General features: G+C 37.0%; 1 protein-coding gene across 31 annotated transcripts in view; it reads right to left on the bottom strand.

The window, feature by feature from the left end:
- The window catches only part of UNC79 (unc-79 homolog, NALCN channel complex subunit), a 320,681-nt gene that overhangs the window by 219,040 nt on the left and 79,033 nt on the right, over positions 1-22,608 (bottom strand). For 11 of the 31 annotated variants that reach the window (XM_045060452.1, XM_045060454.1, XM_045060457.1 and 8 more), the window contains one exon: positions 5,700-5,820. Coding sequence is in view for 20 of the 31 variants with exons in the window: in XM_045060450.1 (XP_044916385.1) it covers positions 5,700-5,820 (121 nt within the window). In the remaining 11 variants the exon portion in view is untranslated. Of the gene's footprint in view, positions 1-29; positions 48-5,699; positions 5,821-6,578; positions 10,719-22,608 lie in introns of those variants that run through there. The other 20 variants (XM_045060434.1, XM_045060440.1, XM_045060441.1 and 17 more) reach the window with 6 other exon arrangements.

Here is a 22,608-nt window from a genome sequence, read left to right as displayed (position 1 = left end):
GCTTTTTATTTTCCATGTGCCTAATTTACCTCGATTTCCTTTGTCTTCTGTTACCCAATGTCCAGGGAAAAACAATTAATAATAATAAAGATAATTTCAGAATAGTTATGTAATACTTCTTAGCAAGAAATAACTTAAGATTTAGTGTTTTTTTTTTACTTTTAAAGGGATTAAATTAACCTTTTTTGTGTGTGATGTATTTATCTTAAAGTAAGATACATATACTTTATACTTTACAATGGGATAATATCAACATTCCAGTACCATCAAATTTTCCATCAGACTTTATAGTTTCCTCATATAACTTGATTATTCCTAAATGTACCACCTTTAAATGTTATGTTCTTGATAAGCCCAGTCACCAAAAATCTATTTGAATCCTGGAGGATTCTATCCCACTGAAAATTCCTTTAGAATCATAATGGATATAAGTTAGAAATACTATTTCCCAAATTTCAGTCCTAACCAAATTTCAGTAGTTAACCCTACTACCTACATCTTTTCAAAATTACAAGATGTGGATCTTCTAGAAGTGATATAGAAAAACAACATTTTGCCTTAGAGAATAAAATTAGCTACATGTCATATATTAATGCTATCCTTTAAATTAAGTACCGTTCTGTCATCAACTTTTCCTTGGTGGGGGAAATATAGCACATTATTTTTTTCGAGTATACTTCAGTATTGTTCCAAAGTTGGATATAATTTAAGACACTAGTCAAATCAACTTTGGAGACTCCATTTTGGTATTTTTCCCTTCCTGTATATGTGGGGTTCCCAAATGATAGCAGCAACAAGTTCATACATGCAGGGAGGGAGAATGTCAGCATTGAAACAGTAAAACTTCTCTCTCACTGCCTCTAGATTTAATAAGTAGGTGAGGTTGAGGAAAAAAATGGCTGAAATGAATTATCCATGAAACCAGTTTTAAATTACCATTCATGTCTCAATGTAAGGAAATGTTTTCATTTGTGGTAAAACTTAAGAAGGGCTCATGAATCAATGTACAATGCATTGTGATTTTATGATGTTTTGTGAAGTTTATTCAGAAAAAAAAAAAACTTATTTCCCCAACCAAACTGTCTAACTCGGGAATGATAAAACCATCTACCCCATCTAAAATTCTTTCCCAGAGGACTATACACCCCACCAAAAAGAACATTAAGAATGCCCTGCTCAGAAGAGTTTGACCCAGCAACCAACTTTTCACCTTTCCTTTTCCCTCCTGAGATCCTCTTTATCAAACGTTTACTTCCAACATCAAGAGGAACCAAGAGAAGAAGACCCCTGTGGGTATGGAGAAAGATGAAAAGTTGCCCTGAGGTATGTATAGCACATAAAAATAATACATCAAATAAATTTTCTATAAGCTTATAAATTTTGACATCTTAGTTGAATCTATACACTAAATAAAATTTACTTTATCATGCGACACTCTAAAGCTACTCTGTGGACTTCAAATCAGTCATTGGAAGGTCTGTTTTCTTCCTAAGCAAGTAAAAATTACAATTCAACTAAGCTTATTGAACTGAGACTAGAATCCCTTTTAAAAAACATATCAAACATTTTCTAAAGAGTTAGAAGCAAGTAGTTTTCCCCAAACATAATGATTGCTAAAAAGATTTTATGCACAAGCAGCTGGAATGGCACCAGAAGAGAGATCTGGGGGAAGGAATTCCAAAAGACTGCATGACATAGGAAGACTGGAAACCTCTAAATATTCTGCCAGGTAAGAGGCAAGATCCTTAAAGAAGAACTTAGATATTTTAAATATGGCCCCAGAATGCTTTCAATGTAAAATGGACAGACTCCTCTGTAGCAATGAGGGGGGGATTAAACTAGATGATCTTCATAGTTCCTTCTAATACTAAAAGCAAACAAAAAAGTAAACTCTGAAGTTGTGTGTAAATTGTGTGTCTGTTCCCATACTTAGGTCCCTACTAAATTAAAATGAGTACAAGTTAGCACTCAGACAAAATTTTACCCAGTACCCCAGGTCACTGCTAGATGAAATAATGCTCTAGAAGGGTTACTGCAATGGATAAAATCTGGACCAAAGTCAACTCAATTCAACAAATATTTGTTGACCCTCTTCTAAGGACCAAACTCTGCTCTAGGCTCAAGGGTTAGTAAGCTGAATACCACGTAAGACTCATCTTCTACTAACCTAAAATTTAGGGAACCCCCATGAACTGCAATGTGAGTCTAATTAAGAGCTAAGTGAACAGATGTGGACTATTCAACCACTGATATAGTTAATTACGGTAACACATAATCTCTCCTCTCCTGTGGATTAAATTAATTGAAGTTAAACACCTAGGCTAATCTCTGCCTTTGGGAATATGTACAAAGTCTACTGAAATCAGTAAGAGTCACATGCCACACATGAATACCAGAGGACTATTCCTCTAAAAATGCAATTCTGACTCAAATGAAGCTGCTGGTACTTCAAGTTGCAGATTTCACTCAAAATAATAATAATTTTAACTTATTATTATAACTTCTTGAGAATATCCAAATAGAGAGTTACTCTGTGAGAATTCGTCTCTAATTCTTTCTTCTTGTTTCTTTCCAAGAATCTGCATTCTGAAAGCAAGAAGTGCTTCTGAATGTAAAAGTCGTCTAAAATGCAAAGGGAACCAACTTGTTAGTGAGTAGAAACTCTTACTGTCAATAATCTTGGACACCAAATACCTAGACCACCTTATCTGTCTTGAATTTTCTAATAGCATAAAGAAAATTAAGAAATATAAATATTATTATGGATATATATATATATCAACAGTGAAAGTGGTCATAGTTTGGTCCAATGTAGGACAATAGTTGTAAGTTCTATATTTCCAATAAACAAAAGAAATTAAAGAATTTTGCATTGGGTTTTGTGGGGTTGTTGTCAGGGGTTTTTTTGGTGTTTTTATTTATTTTTGATTTTTGCTTTTTATTTTTTTAATGCTGAAGTAGGCAAAAAGAAGAAAGAAATTGCATTGGGTTCAGCCCAAGAGTTGAAACCTCTAAGCACTGAAGTTCAGCCTGTGACATGTTATGCTTCTTACTGTTTTCTTTCTTCTTCCTACTTCATGTGAGTGTGTCCTATAGGCTATCAACTCTGCTCTGACTTACTATCCACAACAAATTGCTAAGTGAGAGACAGCTAAAGCATCTGGGAATTAAAACACTATCCAGATCACCTCAAGTACAGCTCAATTTAACTTCCAAAAAGTTGGCAAATCTTTGCACTAAGCACAGCCTTTCCTCCCTTAATCTCAAGGAAAACCAAAACTATGCCAAGAACTCATAATGGATGCTGGTATTCCCAAAGGCCAAACCCAAGTATTTACTAAAAGAAGTGTCTTTGCACCATGACAACTAGTAGTATGAGGGAGAAGCAATAGAGTGTAATTATTGAGAGTATGCTGTGGATTAAAACCACCAGGGTCAAATCCAGGTTCCAATGCTGACTAAATAGGTGACTGAGCAATTTCTTTAACTGCTTTACACTTTAGTTTCATTATCTGTAAAATAGGTATAATACTACATTTATTTCATATAATTATTATAAGGGATTAAATGAGATGACATGTATAGTTCTTAGAACAGTGTTTGACACATATAATTACTAGTATTATCATACAATATTGCTATGATAATGGTAGTTATTGTTAATACTACCATTAGAAGCAGCTGCTGATATTGTCTTCCTTGAAAATGGTGGAACTTAAGAAACACAACAGATGAACACAGGGTAAGAGAAGGAAAAATAAGATAAAAACAGAGAGTGAGGCAAACCTTAAGAGACTCTTAAATACAGAGAAAAACTGAGCACTGCTGGAAGGGAGGGGAAGGGGGCATGGACTAAATGGATGTTGGGCATTAAGGAGGGCACTTGGATTCTACTCCTGAAACCAATACTACACTGCATGTTAACTAACTTGAATCTACATAAATAAATTTTAAAAAGAAAATGGATTCAGCTGAATGGCACAGAATCTTCTCCAACAGCTACTTGAACAAACTACCTTAACACCAGTTTTATCATTAAAATGCTATGAACCGGGGCACCTGGGTGGCTCAGTCGGTTGCGCGTCCGACTTCAGCTCAGGTCACGATCTCACGGTCGGTGAGTTCAAGCCCCGCGTCGGGCTCTGGGCTGATGGCTCAGAGCCTGGAGCCTGCTTCCGATTCTGTGTCTCCCTCTCTCTCTGCCCCTCCCCCGTTCATGCTCTGTCTCTGTCTCAAAAATAAATAAACGTTAAAAAAAAAAAATGCTATGAACCATGATCATATCCTAATAATCCATGGCTCAAGAAAATGGAAACTTCATGTCTTGCAAACATGACTTCAGTATCCTAAATTTCCAAACTTTCTGACACAATGACTAAGACTTAAGCAGTAGGCTTCAAAGTGCCAACAAATGTCACAGTTTCTTTGCAAAGTGAATTCAGAATCTGCTTGCTACTGAAAAAAAGCCTCCCACTTCGAGAACTTCCAGAATTTGTGATAAAGGACAATGTTTCCCGTTGAGAACCCTGACCTCAAAGACAAAAGGAGAATTCAAAAGAGCAGGATCAGATGCTTGTATATCAATATAAACAAACTGATTATTTCAATGAACACTGAGCAAATAATCCCACTGCAATTTGAAAAGAAGGGAAATCGCCTCTACTTACTAAGCAAGTATGAAATCTATGAATCTGATACACAGAATCCCTTTAATACAGAATAGGGACACCAAGTGTTCTAAAGAAGACAAGATACTCCAAAGAATAAGAAGAACAAAGATCAGGGCTGTAGAAGACGAGCAGCTGACTTAAACGCGTGAAACTTCTTTCTACAAAGCATTCAGACTGCCAAAGGCTCGCCTTGCACGAGCGGGGACTCCAGGGCAACTACACTCAGTCGGAATTGGTGTTCCCTCCCTAATACCTATCTCACAAAAATGTTGCTGTTACACAGCAAAAAGAAATAGTAGCAAGTCAAGTTGTGTGTTTCCAATATCAGATTTGGAGTGAAAAGATCATGGTAATGGGGAGACCAAGCCTTAGAATGTAATGGAAAGCGAAGCGTTCCCCTTTATTCTTCAGTGTTATTTTCCAAACAACGGAGTCTTTACTTGAAAGGCTCCCCTTGTTTTTCCTAAAGAGAACTGTGAAGTAGATAGGTCCCTCCTGTCTCCGTCTTATAGTAAAAGCATCCAGGATTTGTTTTTCATTCCTCGTCCTCCTCAGAATTTCCACATCAATTGTAAAGCACGTTGAACGCTTGAAGTGTTGCACAGATTGTTATTACCATACATTATACTTCAAGAAACAGGAAATACTATTGATGAACCTAAAACACTACTTAATTCTGATTTTCTTTAAGACCATGTTTCTTATTAATTTTAGCAATGTAAATTCTCCTGTCAATCTCATTCTATATTAATGCCAGACATATAACCTTTATCACTGTATAAATCTCTTGAAAAGACGTAAAGTGGAGGAAAGCAGGCGGCAGCCATGCAACCCTTTTTTTTTTTTCAGTTAGGCCTGTGAGCTGACCTGCTATATACACCCAGAGAACTTGAGTCCAGACTCTTCTGGCAGAGCACTAGAAAACATAAGGCCCTTCAAAACTTTCAGTGCAATAAAAGTTTAGGTCCCAATCAATTCAGCAAAACTACCTAATAATTCTTTTGAAGTAGAGGATATTTTAAAGCTTACCTTAACAAGGTCTGAGAAAAGTATTTCAGGGTGTTTGCAATATCTGTTCCCGAAGGTACAGGATAAATGTTGTGAAGAACCCGGTTATGATATTCCTGTAAGTACCGGATCTTGGAAGCAACTAGATAAAAGCAAAACAAAAAAAAAAAAAAAAAGAAGAAAAATTATCTTGTAATATGTATTAGGTACACAGCTTGTTGGGTTTTCTTTTAATGATTAGATACAGGAATTTAATTAGTATTTTAAGGAAAATATGCTGAATTTTATTGGAATTCCATGATAGAAACAATTTAAAAGATCTTTAATTTCTTATAATTGTATCCAGCACACAATTTTTTTTAAGTTATCTGGCTTAATATCCTATTCACAAATCTTCCATAACTTTTTTTATCACTAAGAAAGGCAATGCTCCAAATCATTGTATAATCACCCCCAAGTTAGCTTCTTATTATCAAAATAATAATAGATATAAATCTCTGCCACCAGAGAATTATATTTAAGATTGCTTAACTAAAACTGAAGGAGAAAACTCAAAGGTCTTTCAACAATACTCCAAAAATCCTGAAATATAGGGAGTCCGTTGCACAATGGCATCAGTCAAATCAGAAATTTAACTCAATGTGATCATAAAAGCACGTAGTGTGTTTACTGAATGTTTGAACTGTGAGAATACGTTAAGAGGAGAGTAACTTGGTGAGTGTTGAGTAAGAATATAATGACTGGATAGTAATAAAAATATGAAAAATAAATGTCACATTTTTCCTTCCAAGGAGTTTCATAAATTAGAAAACTTCCTAATAGCTTTTCTGAGCAGAGCTGCTCAGATCTTCTCAAGATGCAGGAGGGACTCAATGGGCTTGTTTACCCTCCTAGACCTACCTGGAGTCACCAGCATTGTCCACATTCCTGACCTGACCTTTGACCTGGCTGCAGTGAATGGCCCAGTGCTAGTCATTCCTCTTTGCAAATCCCAAGGGGCCATGGTGATCACCGTCTCTCAGGTCTCCTCTTCCACAGAGCTCTCAACACTGTCCATTTGTCCTTTCAATCTTTAAGGCTACCAAGGGAGCCTTTTAGGTGGTATGGCTCACTGTCAGCAGTTAACAGAAGACATATCAAGTCCTGGAGAAGCAAGGTCTTGCTGTTCCCAACAGCCCATGGAAACAAACTCCTGGATGCAATTCTAACTGAAATGCTGGCGTAAGCAACTTAAAAAAAGTCATATGCTTTTGACAGGCGAAGAATCACAGAATGATGAAATAGAACTGGAGGGACCTTAGCGACCTTTTCTCATAACCATTTCATTTTAAAAATAGGGAAAATGAGGCACATAGGTAGTCAATGGCAGAGGTAGACCAGAATTTATACCCTTAGTTCCCAACCTGTGTTCCTTCCACTAGGACATACTCTAGATTACGAATCTGAAATGAAGTCAATATGCAGATAGTGGGTGTTTGTTGCATGATATCAAAGCAATTTTTAGCTGCTATTAGGTTAACCATTGATTCTAAATCCCACACATACCATTGATCAAATTTGCCTTTCCTCCCCCCTACTACCTGCACTAATCCCATAATATGGTTATCATTTTCCACAAAAAGAAGTCTAGATTGCAGATAATAATACCTTGAGTTTGTATAGCACATCACCTCTGAAGAAAGCAACAAGTTTATAGCCGTTGTCTCAATGAACCCCATAAATGTTTGGTTGTAAATAACTGTTTTCCTGAGATGAGGTAAAAAGAAGGGATACTTGAAAATGTTTCAATTACATAATCTACAAAAACCCACTTTCTTCTCAGTGTTTTTGATCTGCTGTTAACCACCTTTGAAAAAAAATCACATTACTGGGAACCTCCCCGCCCATTAATACATAGTTCCAAGTCCCAAATATTTGAGGTATGTTCTAGCTAGCATATGTTCTCAGCTCACCTACCACCACAGGAGTGCTCTGTTACTGTGATTTTTCACAAGCTTTAATATTCAGCAGGTTTCTGTCAAGTATTTCAGGGACACCACTAACCATCCTATCACCTAAAAAAAGGTGTTGATGGTGTCAACTGTGGACAATAAACTCATGGGAAGAGAAAAGCCATAGATCCCAAACTCGATGTTTGCTTGTAATTCAAGAGCTACAAAACCATCACTACACAACAAAAATAAGCATTTAGAACCACGGGTGAAATGAATGGATATTCTTTTTATAGTTCCTTTTGTTAAAATGCAGCAACGGCTCCTTTCAACAGGTATCCAAACATGCAAGGGAAAGCAGAGCACTTCTTTGAGAATTGATTTTAATATTTTACAGATGTCACATTGCATTGTCTTTATTTACTTACCTGTTTATGTTTTGTATATCAGGTTGTAAGTTTCTTGAGGGCAGAAACTGTATCTTACTCCTGTCTCTATACCAAGCCTAACACACTGCCTGACACTCAGTAAAAACTCAATATATTTGCAGGATAAATGAACAAATGAATTATTACCTTAATAATACCCCTTACCAATTGGGGGCTTTTTTTTTTTTTTTTTTGCATATACACATCTGTGACTCCCACACTAGATTGTTGACTCTTTTTACCCTAGTGCCGGACATCTAGTAGATACTCAATAAATAACTGATGAGTGAAGATGATAACAGGGAAGAAAGAAAGAGGGGGAGAGAAAGAAGCACAAAGAGAGTGGTGAGTAATCATGAAAGACAACTTGTAGAACCTGTTGGAAAATGTTCAAGCTAAATTCTGCATTGGTGAAATGCAACAAAATCTTAGCAATCATAGATTTATTTAACTTTCATGTTTTCAACTATTTGAGAACATCCAGAAAGGTCCCTGACATACAGTAATGTGTAATTATGCTGAGGATGTGAACAGAATGCATTTACATTTCAACTTTGTACACAAAAAAAATGGTCATGTAGCTAGTTAGTAAGCCTATGTGAGCAACCAGCAGCCTCGCTGCAGCACTGAGTTCTTACTCTTTACTCCAATCATTTACCAGAATATTGCTATAGAACCTCAGATAATTGAGATATAAACAAATGATCTCCAAGTTCAACTGACTGTAAGACTGTAAGACTACCTTTTTATAGTAAGCTCCTATCCACCCTCTTCAATCACTGTTTCATCCCTCTCCACGTTCTTCAAAGCTCCCCCACACCTACTCTTTTCCTTACAGTTTTAAGGAAACAGAAGTCATCTGTTACAGACTGCATTGTGCCCCCCCCCCCAAAACACATAGGTTGAAGGCTTGATGTCAAAATGTGACTATTTGGAAATAAGGCCTTTAAAGTGGTGAGTAAGTAAAAATTAGACCGTTGGAGTAGGCTTTGATCCAGTCTGACAAGTGCCCTTATAAAGAGAGGACATTAGGACACAGGAGAGACACCAGGGATACATGTGCACAGAGAAAAGGCCATGTGAGGACAGGGAGACAGTAGCCATCTGCAAGCCAAGGAGACGGGCCTCGGGAGAAACCAAACCTGCCGACACCTTGATCTTGGACTTCTGGCCCCCAGGACAGCGAGAAAATTAATTTCTGTTGTTTACACCACCTGGTTTGTGGGAATCTGTGATGGCAGCCCTAGGAAACCAACTAATACACCACCATAGAGGAAATCCTCCAATAGTATAAGCCAGAGCTAAGGGTCTAAGCTCTGAAATCAAACACTTCTGGATTAAGACTTTGGTTCTAGTTCTACTTAACTCCTGTTTCCTCATCTGTAAAATAGGGATAATCATACCAACTTCATGGGGTTACTGTGAATATTAATCACTTACTGTGCCAACCACTTAGCATAGTACCTAGTACAAACTCAACACAGAGTAGACAGCAAAGCCTACTTGCATCTCCTTTCTTTTTCCAATCAAACATCATCAATCAGACCACTAGTACTCTCCCTCCCACTAAGTCATGGCCATAAGCATTCAAATAAACTCTAGAATCTCCCTTGTTAAAGGGAAACAAAACTCTCTCCCTTGACCTGACATTCCCCTCCAGCACTGGCCTCTCTCTTCAGAGCCAAGATTATAAAGAGTTGTGTACACTCTCTCATTTCTCCATCACTTCCAATTCTTGGACTCACTCCTGTCAGGCTTCCACCACCACCACTGCCCTGAATCCCCCTTTCCCACCATCATCTAGAGCCTCCATGTTGCCACATCCAATGGGCACTTTACCGTCATCATTTTCCTGGATGTTTTAGCCCATTCCATACAGCCAATCCCTTCCTCCTTGATACACCCCCATGGGCTTCCCAGCAACCCCACATTCTAGTCTTCCCCCTTACTGCTCCAGTGCAGCCCCTCACTGAGCTCCACTACTTCCTCCATTACTTGATGTTTAATGTGAGAATTCCTCAGGGCTCAGGCCTAGATTCTCTGTTCCTCTGTCTCCATATTCTATCCACAGGCAACCTCACCCATCCATAGAGCCTGCAGCACGATCTATGCCAACTACTCTTAAATTTGTATCTCCATCCCAGATGGGTAGCTCTTCTGAGTAACATACCTCATCAATTCAATTTCTCTACTTAGGAATCTTACAGATATCACAAAGGCAAACATGTTCCACACTGAACACTTATCTCACCCTTTACCCCCCCCCCCAAAAAAAAACCTATTCCACCATCTATACAATCTACTAAGTCACTCCAACAAAGTATTCTGAGAATCATCCTGACAGCTCCTTTTCCCTCTCTCTCACACCCTTAATCCAACCTGTCACTAAATCCTGTCAATGGATAATATACCTCCAAAATATACCTCCAATCTGTCTTCTGTTCTTTATCTTCATGATCATTACTGGGCACCATCACCTCCCCATCAATTGTGAAAGCCCCTTATTCATCTTCCTGGTTCTCTCTTGCCTCTCTCCAGCTCTTTCTCCTCAGAGCAGTCAAAGAGATTTTTCTAAAATATAAACTATCTCAGGGGCACCTGGGTGGCTCAGTCAGCTAAGCATCTGACTCTTGATTTCAGCTCAAACACTTCAGCTCAGGTCATGATCTCGCAGTTTGTAAGTTTGAGCCCTTCATCAGGCTCTGTGCTGACAGTGCAGAGCCTGCTTGGGATTCTCTCTGCCCCACCCCCATGCACTCACGTGTATGTACACACACACACACACACTTTCTTTCTCTCTCAACATAAATAAACTTTAAATAAATAAATAAATAAATAAATAAATAAATAAATAAATAAATAAATAAATAAAATATAAACTATTTCATGCAAATCCTTCAGTGGCTTCCCATTGCCCTCAGAACAAAATCTAAAATCCTTAACATATTATACCAGGTCCCTGCCTACCTTCCAACTTTGCATCATACCTTAACAGTCAGACATACTGGCTGTTGCTCCAGTTTTTTGAACTGCCAAAGCTACTTTTTGCCTAAAAACCTTTATATGTACTTGTCCCTCTTCCTACAATGCTTTTCTCTCCATGTTTGTCTGGCTAACTACTACTTCTACTTCAAGGCTGACTTAAAATATAACTTCCTAATGGAGGTCTTCTCTGACTTCCCTGTCTAAACTGATTCCCTTTCCTCCACCTTCATTTTGCTCTGTCATCATACTCTATGCTTTTTTTTCCCCATAGTTAACACAATTTTTAACACATATTTTGGTGATTTTTTTATTGTCTCTTCCAAGTGGACAATAGGCTCCAAGAACTAGGTCTTTTGTTCTCCATTATATATCCCTGAGTGCCCAAGGAATGCTGAATTTGCTGGGTCCCAGAAAAGATGAAAGGAAAGAAGGGAGGGAGAGGGACAGTGGCTTTTCCCAGTGGTTAAACTCTATTTCTTTATGAAAATAGCCAAGAAAGCCAACTGTTAAAGCTGTGATAAAAATAAAGAAAACACAGAAAGGAATCTGAGAAAGTGATGAATTTTATCCAGGTGTATGCAAGTCTAATCTCTGCTCTGCTCCTAGCCCCACCATTTGCTAGAAGCTTTGCTACATGTGGAGAGAAACATCCACAAGGGCAAAATTCAGGCATTCATTTTAGGCATATACAAATACTTCAACAAAATTAAGATCATATAGTACGTAAGTTTTAAATCATGTTTTCTTTAAATCTTAAGTATTTTCCTATGTCACTAAGTATTTTTAATAACAACCCATTCCTATTTTTAAATTTGTATCAATCTATGCTTATTACCATAAAAGTAAAAAATTCATATTAAGTTCAATGAAGAAATAAAAATTAACTAAAGGCGCCCTATTCAGAGATAACTATACTTAACATTCTGGTGTATTATCCTTCCAGGAAATTTTCTTTGCATAAACTCAATTTACAAATTTGGGATTATTCTGTAGCTTTAGAATCTGTTTTCCTCACTTTCTATATCAGAAATACATTCCTACATCATCACTTTAATGTAAGTACATTTTATTTATGTAAGTAAATTGTAATTTATGTCACTGATCATCTATCTGTGAGATTTGGGGTTATTTTTCATTATTCTATTCAATGCTGCAAAGAATATCCTTTCAAACATGTGCACACATCTTCAGCTATCTCCTTAGAATACATTTTTAGTCACAGAATTGCTGACTCAGACAAGAAATACTCATTTTAAAGCTTTTCATAGGAATTAAGACATTTTCCTTCAGAAGGACTGTTTCTCTTTATATACCAGTCATGCACATATGAATAATAATGAACAATGTTTATTGAATGTCCACTATTTATCAGGTGCTCCATACACATTATTTTTTAATCTTCACAATAATATTATGGAGTGATTATTATCATTTCCATTTAATGTTGACTAAACCAGGGTGCTTGGATGCCTCAGTCAGTTAGGCATCCAATTCTTGATTTTGGCTAAGGTCATGATCTCACACTTTGTGAGTTTGAGCCCCAGGTCAGGCTCTGCACTGACAGTGTAGAGACTGCTTCAGATTCTCTGTCTCCCTCTCTGTCTGCCCCTCCCCTGCTCATGCTCTCTCTCTCTCTCTTAAAAATAAATAAACATTAAAAATAAATAAATAAGGTTGAATAAACCAAAGCTCAAGCATAACTGACTCACCCAAAACACAAAACTAGTAAGTGGCAGATAGTTTCCTGGCTAGAAGCCAGGCTTCTCCTTCAGGCCACACTGTTCTTTAATTATTCTTACGAGCTTAATAATATTTAATTTCATGATATGGCAGGAAATATTGATATTTCCCCTATTTCACTATTTGAGGATTGTGTTGTTTCCAGTATTTCATTAAGGAACACTGCAGTGAGCAGATGAAATATTAAAACTAAATGAGTTTTACTTTTGTTTTTAGAAAACACAAACTGATACTTGTTTACTTCATTGGTACCACAATTTTCTTCTTGAAAAATCAAATCCTGTTAATCCTTCAAGGCCCATCTTAAGAGTCACACCATTCATGACTGGTTGACTCTAGACATTCTGGTTGACTCTAGACATTATCACCATCTCCCTTTTCTGACTGACTCCTCAGAGCACTCATTATCTGCCTCAAAAATTTTGTCACTTCATTATATAAATTTATCACTGATAATAAACTGGTCCAGATGGTTCTAAATTAGTTTCATGTTTGCAAATATAGTAACCCTAACAATACCTTAATACCTTTGAGGATATAACTGTCTTATATACCATTTGTAATTCCCTTAGAATTTGTCACAATGCTAGGTACATAAGAGATGGTTAAAATGTTTAACACATTTCATCTTTAAAATGTGATGTGATGTTTAACACAGTGGTTAAAATGAATTAAAGTTTAAATGTCACCTTTGTTATATCCTATTAATACTCTCTAAATAAATTCTTTAAAACGCTAATGACATTTATGCAAATAAACAATTTCTAGATAAAAATGTGTTAGTAGAAAATGTAAATAGTGGAGGTTTACTCAGTTTTCTTGTGTCTCTTGTGTGAACACAGAACATAAGAATGCAGCCCAGCTGATATCTTGATTGTAGCTGGTGAGACTGAAACAGAGAACATAGCTTCACCACATGAAAACTCCTGAAAAATTCAAACTGTGAGCTTCCTTCAACAAGCAAACCAAAATGTACCTAGGATCTACCTTCGTTTACTTTTTTGTTTTGTTTTTAATTTCTAATTCTTATTTTTTTATTTTATTAATTTTTTTGTTCCTCCAAGATGACAAAATGAAGGAATTCACCCCAAAATAAAGAACAGGAAGAAATGACAGACAGGGGCTTAATCAACACAGATATAAGCAAGATGTCTGAACTAGAATTTAGAACCACGATAATAAGAATACTAGCTAGGGTTGAAAAAAGCATAGAATCCCTTTCTGTGGAGGTAAAAGAAATAAAATCTAGTCAGGATGAAATTAAAAATGCTATAACCAAGAAGCAATCTCGAATGGATGTCGTGATGGCAAGGATGGACAAAGCAGAGCAGCGAATCAGCGATATAGAATATAAAATTATGGAGAATAATTAAGCAAAAAAAAAGAGGGAAACAAAGGCAAAGAACATGACACAAGACTTGGAGAACTCATGACTATTAAAAAGGAATAAAATCCAAATCGTAGGAGTCCCAGAAGACGAAGAGAGGAAATGGAACAGAAGGTTTATGTGAGCAAATTATAACAGAAAACTGCCAATCTGGGAAAGGATACAGACATCAAAATCCAAGAGGCACAGAGAACTCCCATTAGACTGAACAAAAACCAACCATCAACAAGGCATATCATAGTCAAATTCACAAAACACACAGACAGGAAAGGAAAGAATTAGGAAAGCAGCAAGGAAAAAAAGTCCTTAACCTATAAGGACGACAGATCAGGTTCACAGCAGACCTATCCACAGAAACTTGGCAGGCCCAAAGGAGTGGCTGGATATATTCAATGTGCTGAATCAGAAAAACATGCAGCCAAGAATTCTTTATCCAGCAAGGCTGTCATTCAAAATAGAAGGAAAGATAAAGAATTTCCCAGATAAACAAAAACTAAAGGAGTTCATGAGCACTACACCAGTCCTGAAGAAATCTTCAGGGGGACTCTTTGAGTGGAGAAAAGACAAAAGAAAACAAAAAAGACCAAAAGCAACAAAGACTAGGAAGGACTGGAGAACATGACCAGAAACACCAACTCTACAGGCAACGCAATGGCACTAAATTCATATCTTTCAGAATTCACTCTAAATGTCAATGGACTAAATGCTCCAATCAAAAGACATAGGGTATCAGAATGGATAACAAAGTAAGACACATCTGCATGCTCCTTACAAGAGACTCATTTTACACCTAAAGACACCTGCAGATTGAAAGGGGATGGAGAGCCATTTATCATGCTAATGGCTGTCAAAAGAAAGCTAGAGTAGCCATATTTATATCAGACCAACTAGATTTTAGAATAAAGACTGTAACAAGAGATGAATAAGGGCATTATATCATAATTAAGGGGTCTATCCATCAAGAAGATCTAACAATTGTAAACATTTATGCCCCCAACATGGATGCACAAATATATAAATAAAATAATTACAAACATAAAGAAACTCATTGATAATACTACCATAATAATAGCGGACTTCAACACCCCACTTACAACAATGGACAGATCATGTATACAGAAAATCAACAAGGAAACAATGGCTTTGAATGACACATTGGACTGGGTGGACTTAACAGATATATTCAGAACATTTCATCCTAAAACAGCAGAATACACATTCTTCTCGAGTGCACATATTCTCCAGAATACATCACAGACTGGGTCACAAACCAGCCCTCAACAAGTACAAAAAGATTGAGGTCATACCTTGCATATTTTCAGACCACAATACTTTGAAACTCAAAATCAACCACATGAAAGAATTTGGAAAGATCATGAATACTTGGAGATTAAAGAACATCCTACTAAAGAATGAATAGGTTAACCAAGAAATTAAAAAGGAAATCTAAAAGTACATGGAAGCCAATGAAAATGATAACACCACAGCACAAAACCTCTGGGACACAGCAAAGGCAGTCGTAAGAGGGAAGTATATAGCAATCCAGGACTTACTAAAGAAGGAATAAATGCCTCAAATACACAACCTAACGCTGTACCTAAAAGAGCTGGGGAAAGGACAGCAAATAAAGCCCAAAACCAGCAGAATAAGGGAAATAATAAAGATTAGAGAAGAAATCAATGATATCGAAATAAAAGAAAAATATCAATGAAACCAGGAGCTGCTTCTTTAAAAGAATTAACAAAATTGGTAAACTCTAGCCAGATCGATCAAAAAGAAAAAGGAAAGGACCCAAATAAAAAAAATCAAGAATGAAAGAGGAGAGATTACAACCAACACTACAGAAATACAAACAATAGTAAAGGAATATTATGAGCCATTATATGCCAACAAATTGGGCAATCTGGAGGAAATGGACAAATTCCTAGAAACATATAAACTACCAAAGCTGAAACAGGAAGAAATAGAAAATTTGAACAGACCCATAGCCAGTAAAGAAATTGAATCACTAATCAAAATTGTCCCAACAAACAAGAATTCAGGGCTGGATGGCTTCCAGGGGAATTCTACCAAACATTTGAAGAAGAGTTAACACCTATTCTTTTGAAGCTGTTCCAAAAACAGAAATGGAAGGAAAACTTCCAAAGTTATTCTATGAGGCTAGCATTACCTTGATTCCAAAACCAGACAAAGACCTCACTAAAAAGGAGAACTACAGACCATTTTCCCTGATGAACATGGATGCAAAAATTCTCAACAAGATACTAGCAAACTGGATCCAACAATACACTAAATACGTTCACCACAATCAAGTGGGATTCATTCCTGGGCTTCAGGGCTAGTTCGATATATGAAAATCAATCAGTGTGATACATTACATTAATAAAAGAAAGGATAAGGACCACATGATCCTCTCAATAGATGCAGAAAAAGGCATTTGACAAAATACAGCATCCTTTCTCAATAAAAACCCTCCGGAAAGTCGGGATAGAAGGATCAAACCTCAAGATCATAAAGGCCATATCTGAAAGACCCACAGCTAATAATAAGGAGGACACTTGTTGGGATGAGCACTGGGTGTTATTTGTAAGTGATGAATCACTAAATTCTATTCCTGAAATTATTATTATACTATATGTTAACTAACTTGGATTTAAATTTTAAAAAATAACAAAGGCTTAAAAAATGTAAATAGTCCAGAAATTTTTTCATAATTTATTTTCCTCCCATCTCTCATATTTTCCTCCCAACTCCAAATAATCATTTCCCTTGATATATTCCAAAATATTTATAGGTTCTTCATTATCATTTGCAAAATTTACTCATTTTTTCTTCAAGTGGACCACTCATTTTCCTTCTCATGACTTGAACCCGAAACATTCTGGGTAACTGTCTTGGAGTTGTCACAATGTCCTGCAGACAGCTCTGAGATGCAGTGTGAGTTCCCACTTACACCAACGTGTGACCTCAAGCAAATCACTTAATATCTCTGAGCCTCAGGGGTTCTTGTTTGTCTGTTTTGATTTGTTCTGTTCTGGTTTTGCCAAATGAGAAATTAAAATAGTATTTCCCCCATATTCTTTATAAGCTGGTTATTAATGTTATAGACTTGAAAGCATATACCCTAATTCCATCTTAATTTTTATTGGTTTCTTCTGCTGCTACATAAAGTCCAAGACTTTATGGATTTGCTGTCATTGTTCCCTTTTAAACTATTCATCTTCTTTTCAGCTAAGCTTTCACTGAGAAATGATAGACATACATAAAGAGGCCTGGACATACTTTACAAATTTGGAGTACTACAAATATTTACCACAATGGTTGAAGGAAAAAAGTATGCCTCATACCTTTTTCATTTCTTCTCAAAATTAGAGGATCAGTAAAGAATCAGACATCCTTCTTAATCACCTTGCATATCTTAAGAGATGACTTTTTTGTCTCCCAGGTCCTTAAGATTCTACTTTTTTTTTTAATTTTTTAATTACATTTATTTATTTTTGAGAGACAGAGTGAGACACAGCACAAGCGGGGTAGGGGCAGAGAGAGAAGGAGACACAGAATCCAAAGCAGGCTCCAGGCTCTGAGCTGTCAGCACAGAGCCCAACGCAGGGCTCAAACCCACAACCGTGAGATCATGACCTGAGCTGAAGTCAGACACTTAACCAACAGAGCCACCCAGGCGCCCCATTAAGATTCTACTTGTTGGTCCAATTGGTTCTGTCTAGAAATCAGCTCTAAAATCTACTCTCTTCTCTAACTGCACTGACATCACCTTAATTTAAGCCTGCAAAAGCTCTTTCCGAGATTATTGCTATAATATCCAGACTGAAACCCTTAAGATCCCTTTTTCACATGATCTTCCAGAGTGATGGTTCTCAAATGCAAATATTCCTCGTTTCCTGCTGGTTGAAATCCAAGCAATTAGCTAGAAGAGTCCAACATGAACAGATCCCTGTTCATCTGTCAAGCTTCAACTGTCTCTTCCATATGTATCACAGTGTAGCCATAATGACTTGCAAAAATCCCAATTCATATTGCTCTTACCCTTCCATAGTTTTGTACACTATTGTCTCTGCAGGAATGCAATCCATACTTGTCTGCCTGGCCAACTCCTAATAATTCTTCAAAGCTCAGTTGTAACCACTTCCGCTATAGATAACTAACCCACCCTACCACAAGATACATCTCTTTGGTGCTTTCATAGCACACAAGGCTTCCCTCTATCACAGCACTTACCACTATATTCTATAATCATCAACTCATTCACTGTCCCCTCACTAGGCTATCAGGTCCTTGAGATCAGAAACTGTCTCTTTCATTTTTGCATTCCCAGAATTTAGTAAGTATCTGGTTCTAAATAAACGTCTGATGAACAAGAATGAATGAATGAATGAATATATCACATGATTCTTGGTAGCAAAGCTGTTTCAAATTTATATGCCTTTCATGGGCTGGTTTTGGATCTTGGATATGACACTAATTCCCTCTACCTCTTCTTCCTATTTCTTGTAGGAAGGACAATTTATATCACAAGAACTACTGTATCACCTTCTTCCACAGTCCCCAGTTCCACCACTAGCCATCTTGGGGATCTGGTTGAAAGTTGACTAAAGGGCTGAGGATGGACTTGTGTCTACACAGATGGAGAGAGAGAGCAAAAAATTACCTACTCCAAGAGTCAAGAGGAACAGACAGAAAGCCCCGCTCTAAAAATTTAACTGTGTGAGAAACCAGGCATGACCTTATAGTCATAGGACAATATGCGCCCCATTCTCACCTGACCAGCTCAAGGAACAGAATCAGGGCAGAGGAATATAAATAGTCCTTATCCTCTGAGTCAGTCTCAACTGAAGACTAGAGCTATGTACACCCAGGTTCAGGAAAGTGAGATACCCTCCACTGAAGCATACCCTTAGGAAGGATAATTGGCAAAAATAATTTCAGGAGAAGTAGAAAATATACAGGGCTTGGCACAGCTAAAATTGGTCCTAATCTATTCAGAATAAATTAGGGTCACGTCCTCCACTACATAAGGACCATAGAGAACTTCTCAGGGCAGAGGTGCCAGACTACCCCATTTGAAGACACAACTTGAAGCTCTGATATTGGTAAAGAAGCCAAGCTGAGGGAACTTTGGTTGGGAATAAGGCTCTACCAACAGACCAGAATTTAGAGTCTTGTCTACTGCCCACTGAGCCTAAATTCAGCTCGTTGCACTTGAAAGTCCTCCTTGTATTTAATGTCTGTCTATCCTTTATTTTCATGTGGAGTTTGGGGTGATGGAGTTAGGTTTTGGTCTTTTTATTTGTTTACTTTTTACTATGGAAACTGTAAATACGTAATAGTAGAAAGAAAAGTAAAACAAAGCCTTGTACCCAACACTACACTATCACATTTGTTTTTTCATCAGACTATGCCACTTATAAATACTTTAATATAATCTCCAACTAATAAAGACACGTATAATTGAATACTACTACCACACCCAATAAAATTCACAAATAAATCTCTTAATATCAGGGGTCAAACAAGATTTGCAAGGGGCATTTCACGAATTGCATCTGCATCCCTTCATCATTCCCTTCTGGTATCACAACTTCATTATGCACTCACCAGGCTTCTAAGGAGGCTCTAGAACACAGAGAGTTTGAGCCTGTGGTCTCATCTGCATTTCTGCCCCACATACCAGCTCCTCCAAGCCTCTCAGTATTTATTTCATTATATACCTGTAATTGTCTGCAGCTACAAGACACATCTCAACCCTGTTCCTTACATCACCTCCAACAACTGGAGCTTTTCACACACAAAAAGTTCCATTTTATAGACAGAAAGATGGAGGAACCAAGAGTTAAAAGCAGAAAGACTGGGGTCAGCTAAACTAAAACCTAGCTGTCAGTTGAATTCAGGCTCTTCTACTTACTGACTATGAGAACTTGGGTAAAGTAATGAACTTCTATGAGCCTCAATTTCCTCACCTATAAAATGGGGATAATGATATCTGTGTCACAAGGTTGCCACAAGGGTTTTTAAATATTACATTAATAAACTACTTAGCACAATTACTGGCACATAGCAGACAATAAATTGCAACTATAATTAGCAGCCACACGTGGGATCCTTCTCCTTTCCCTTTCCCAGTCCAAAACTCTGAACCTTAAAAAGGAATAATCTGTGGAGTAAGGAAAACACAGCAGTGGTATTTCATCAACAAAATTAAGCATAACCTCCTACACACACACACACACACACACACACACACACACACACACACACACACAATCTACTACTGCATTTGGTACTAAAATCTAGTTTTATATTCAGAGACCTATCATTTTTAAAGAATAAAAAACAAATATAGCTAATAATAAAGACATTCCAAAGTGGAGATGTGAGGAGAACAATTGTTTGGGAGGTCTAGCAAGAAACCAGAGCTCTTTGCAAATCCTTGACCAAAGGATGATCCTTCTTTGAGGAAGGTCATCCTCTTCAAATGAAAGCAAAACCTCATAAAAAATACAAATGAAGAGTGATGGAAAAGGATACACCTATTTAGAGAGCTAAAAGAGTCAAATCTCCCTTCAAAAGCAAAAAAAAATCAAATGTCACAAATTTCATTGTTAATTCATCCAAATATTCATATACTTACATATATGTTCCTCAGTGGGTTTTAGTTCCAGGTGGCAAACATTACCTGGAACTTTCGGCAGACAGGGTAGATCAGCAAAGAACACTCCTGTTCTTTGGCAAGTGAGGCCAATACCATCAACATCATTACATTGTGTATGATTACATTCTCATCATCAATTACATTTGTATAGCCATTTACATTTTTTAAAGCACTTCCACATACATTATTCAGTTACATTTCTGTGCAGTTAACTTTTAAGAAACACTATAAGTCAGGAGTTGAAGGGAATTTTAGATATCAAGTAAAAGTTAGGCAACAAAGGGGAAGGAAAAAATATCAATATTCTTATTCATTAGATATTGATTGAACACTCACTATGTGCGAGGAACTTTGAACTGTGAATAAATCAACAATAAGAAAGACATAATCATCGTCTTATGGGTCACAATAATCCCAATAATAATTCTAAATTCTGAGTATTTACTTTGTGTCATAAACACGAAAACAATAGTATTACTATTATTATTCCCATATTACCAATGAGAAAAACCAAAGCTCTGGAGGTTAACTTGCCAAAGGTCACATAGGAAGTAAATGATAGAGCCACTTTCTGACATGTCACCTATAAAGAGAAACAACTGAAACTAGTTGTAGCCCACCATACATTTTTCAGCACTTTTTAAAAAAAACACATAGATACATAAAATCACCCAGTGCTTTCATGCATGAATTAGTGAGACCTAACCACTTGCCAAGTAGAAAATGTCTTAACATGGAAACACTGCATTTGCCAGAGATGGGGCACTTGTAATAAAGAAAAGGGAAAAAGCAATGTATTCAAGTCAAAAGAGAAGACTACTGTTCGAGTTTTTATTGCACTACTGGTCAGGAGAGTTTGTTCTAGGAACTATGAAAGATTCCATGCTGTGATGGAGAAAATGATAAAGGCAGTGAATTTCTTCAAATTGAGTGTTGTGTTGGATATTAGCAATGATCTGACATGGAATATGGAGCTCCATTCTGTTTTAATGCAATCAAGTCAGGCTATAGAAGTTTCTTTTAAAAGTTTATTGAGCAACCTCTTCAGATCAAGATTTTGAAATTGAAGAACCTAAGAGGCCAAATCTTAAGTAACTCCCACCCCATCCAAAGAGAGATTCACAAATTTGTATCTTCCTTCTGATGTGACATCTGAATACTGTACTTGAAACTACAAGGGTGAGGGTGGAGGGTGGGGAACAGGAGCATCACTGATTTGTTCAAGGAAATATAAACCCAGATACAGATTTAGCAGATGAAAACTAGAGAATGTTTTAATCTATCACTACTAAACTGTACTGCACTCTCTATAAACACAGATTTTTGAGGAACTGAGGAACTATGTGGTGGAAATAATGTCAGAGATATACAGAGGCTGATGACTATGAATCATTTATGTTTCTACATCTAAGTACAATACTCAAGACGTATCTGAGTTATCAACCATCAATCCATCAATCAATCAATGTGGCTCCATTTTAAAAGGAAAGGATTGCACCAAAAATTCTACTACCTAAGGAAATATAGATATCCCAGAACTGCCTAAATAAGAAGATGAATTATAGACAGCACTGTCTGGAAATGTAAATGTCTGGCTACATAGACAAACTCTAGGAAATATCTGGGATCCTGCTTTTCTGTTAAAGTACACTGTCTTTCATGAAAGTCCAAGCTGAGATTCATGACCCATCAGGGGTTAAAAGTCAGATGTGCCATGACTCAGAATACACATGGTAATTCTCAAAAATAACTCAGTCCAGGGATGTCTGTGTGGCTCAGTCGGTTCAGCAGC

This window comes from Felis catus, chromosome B3 (assembly GCF_018350175.1).
Source record: "Felis catus isolate Fca126 chromosome B3, F.catus_Fca126_mat1.0, whole genome shotgun sequence".
NCBI classification, from domain to species: Eukaryota; Metazoa; Chordata; class Mammalia; order Carnivora; family Felidae; genus Felis; species Felis catus.
This window is presented reverse-complemented; position numbering and strand designations above follow the sequence as displayed.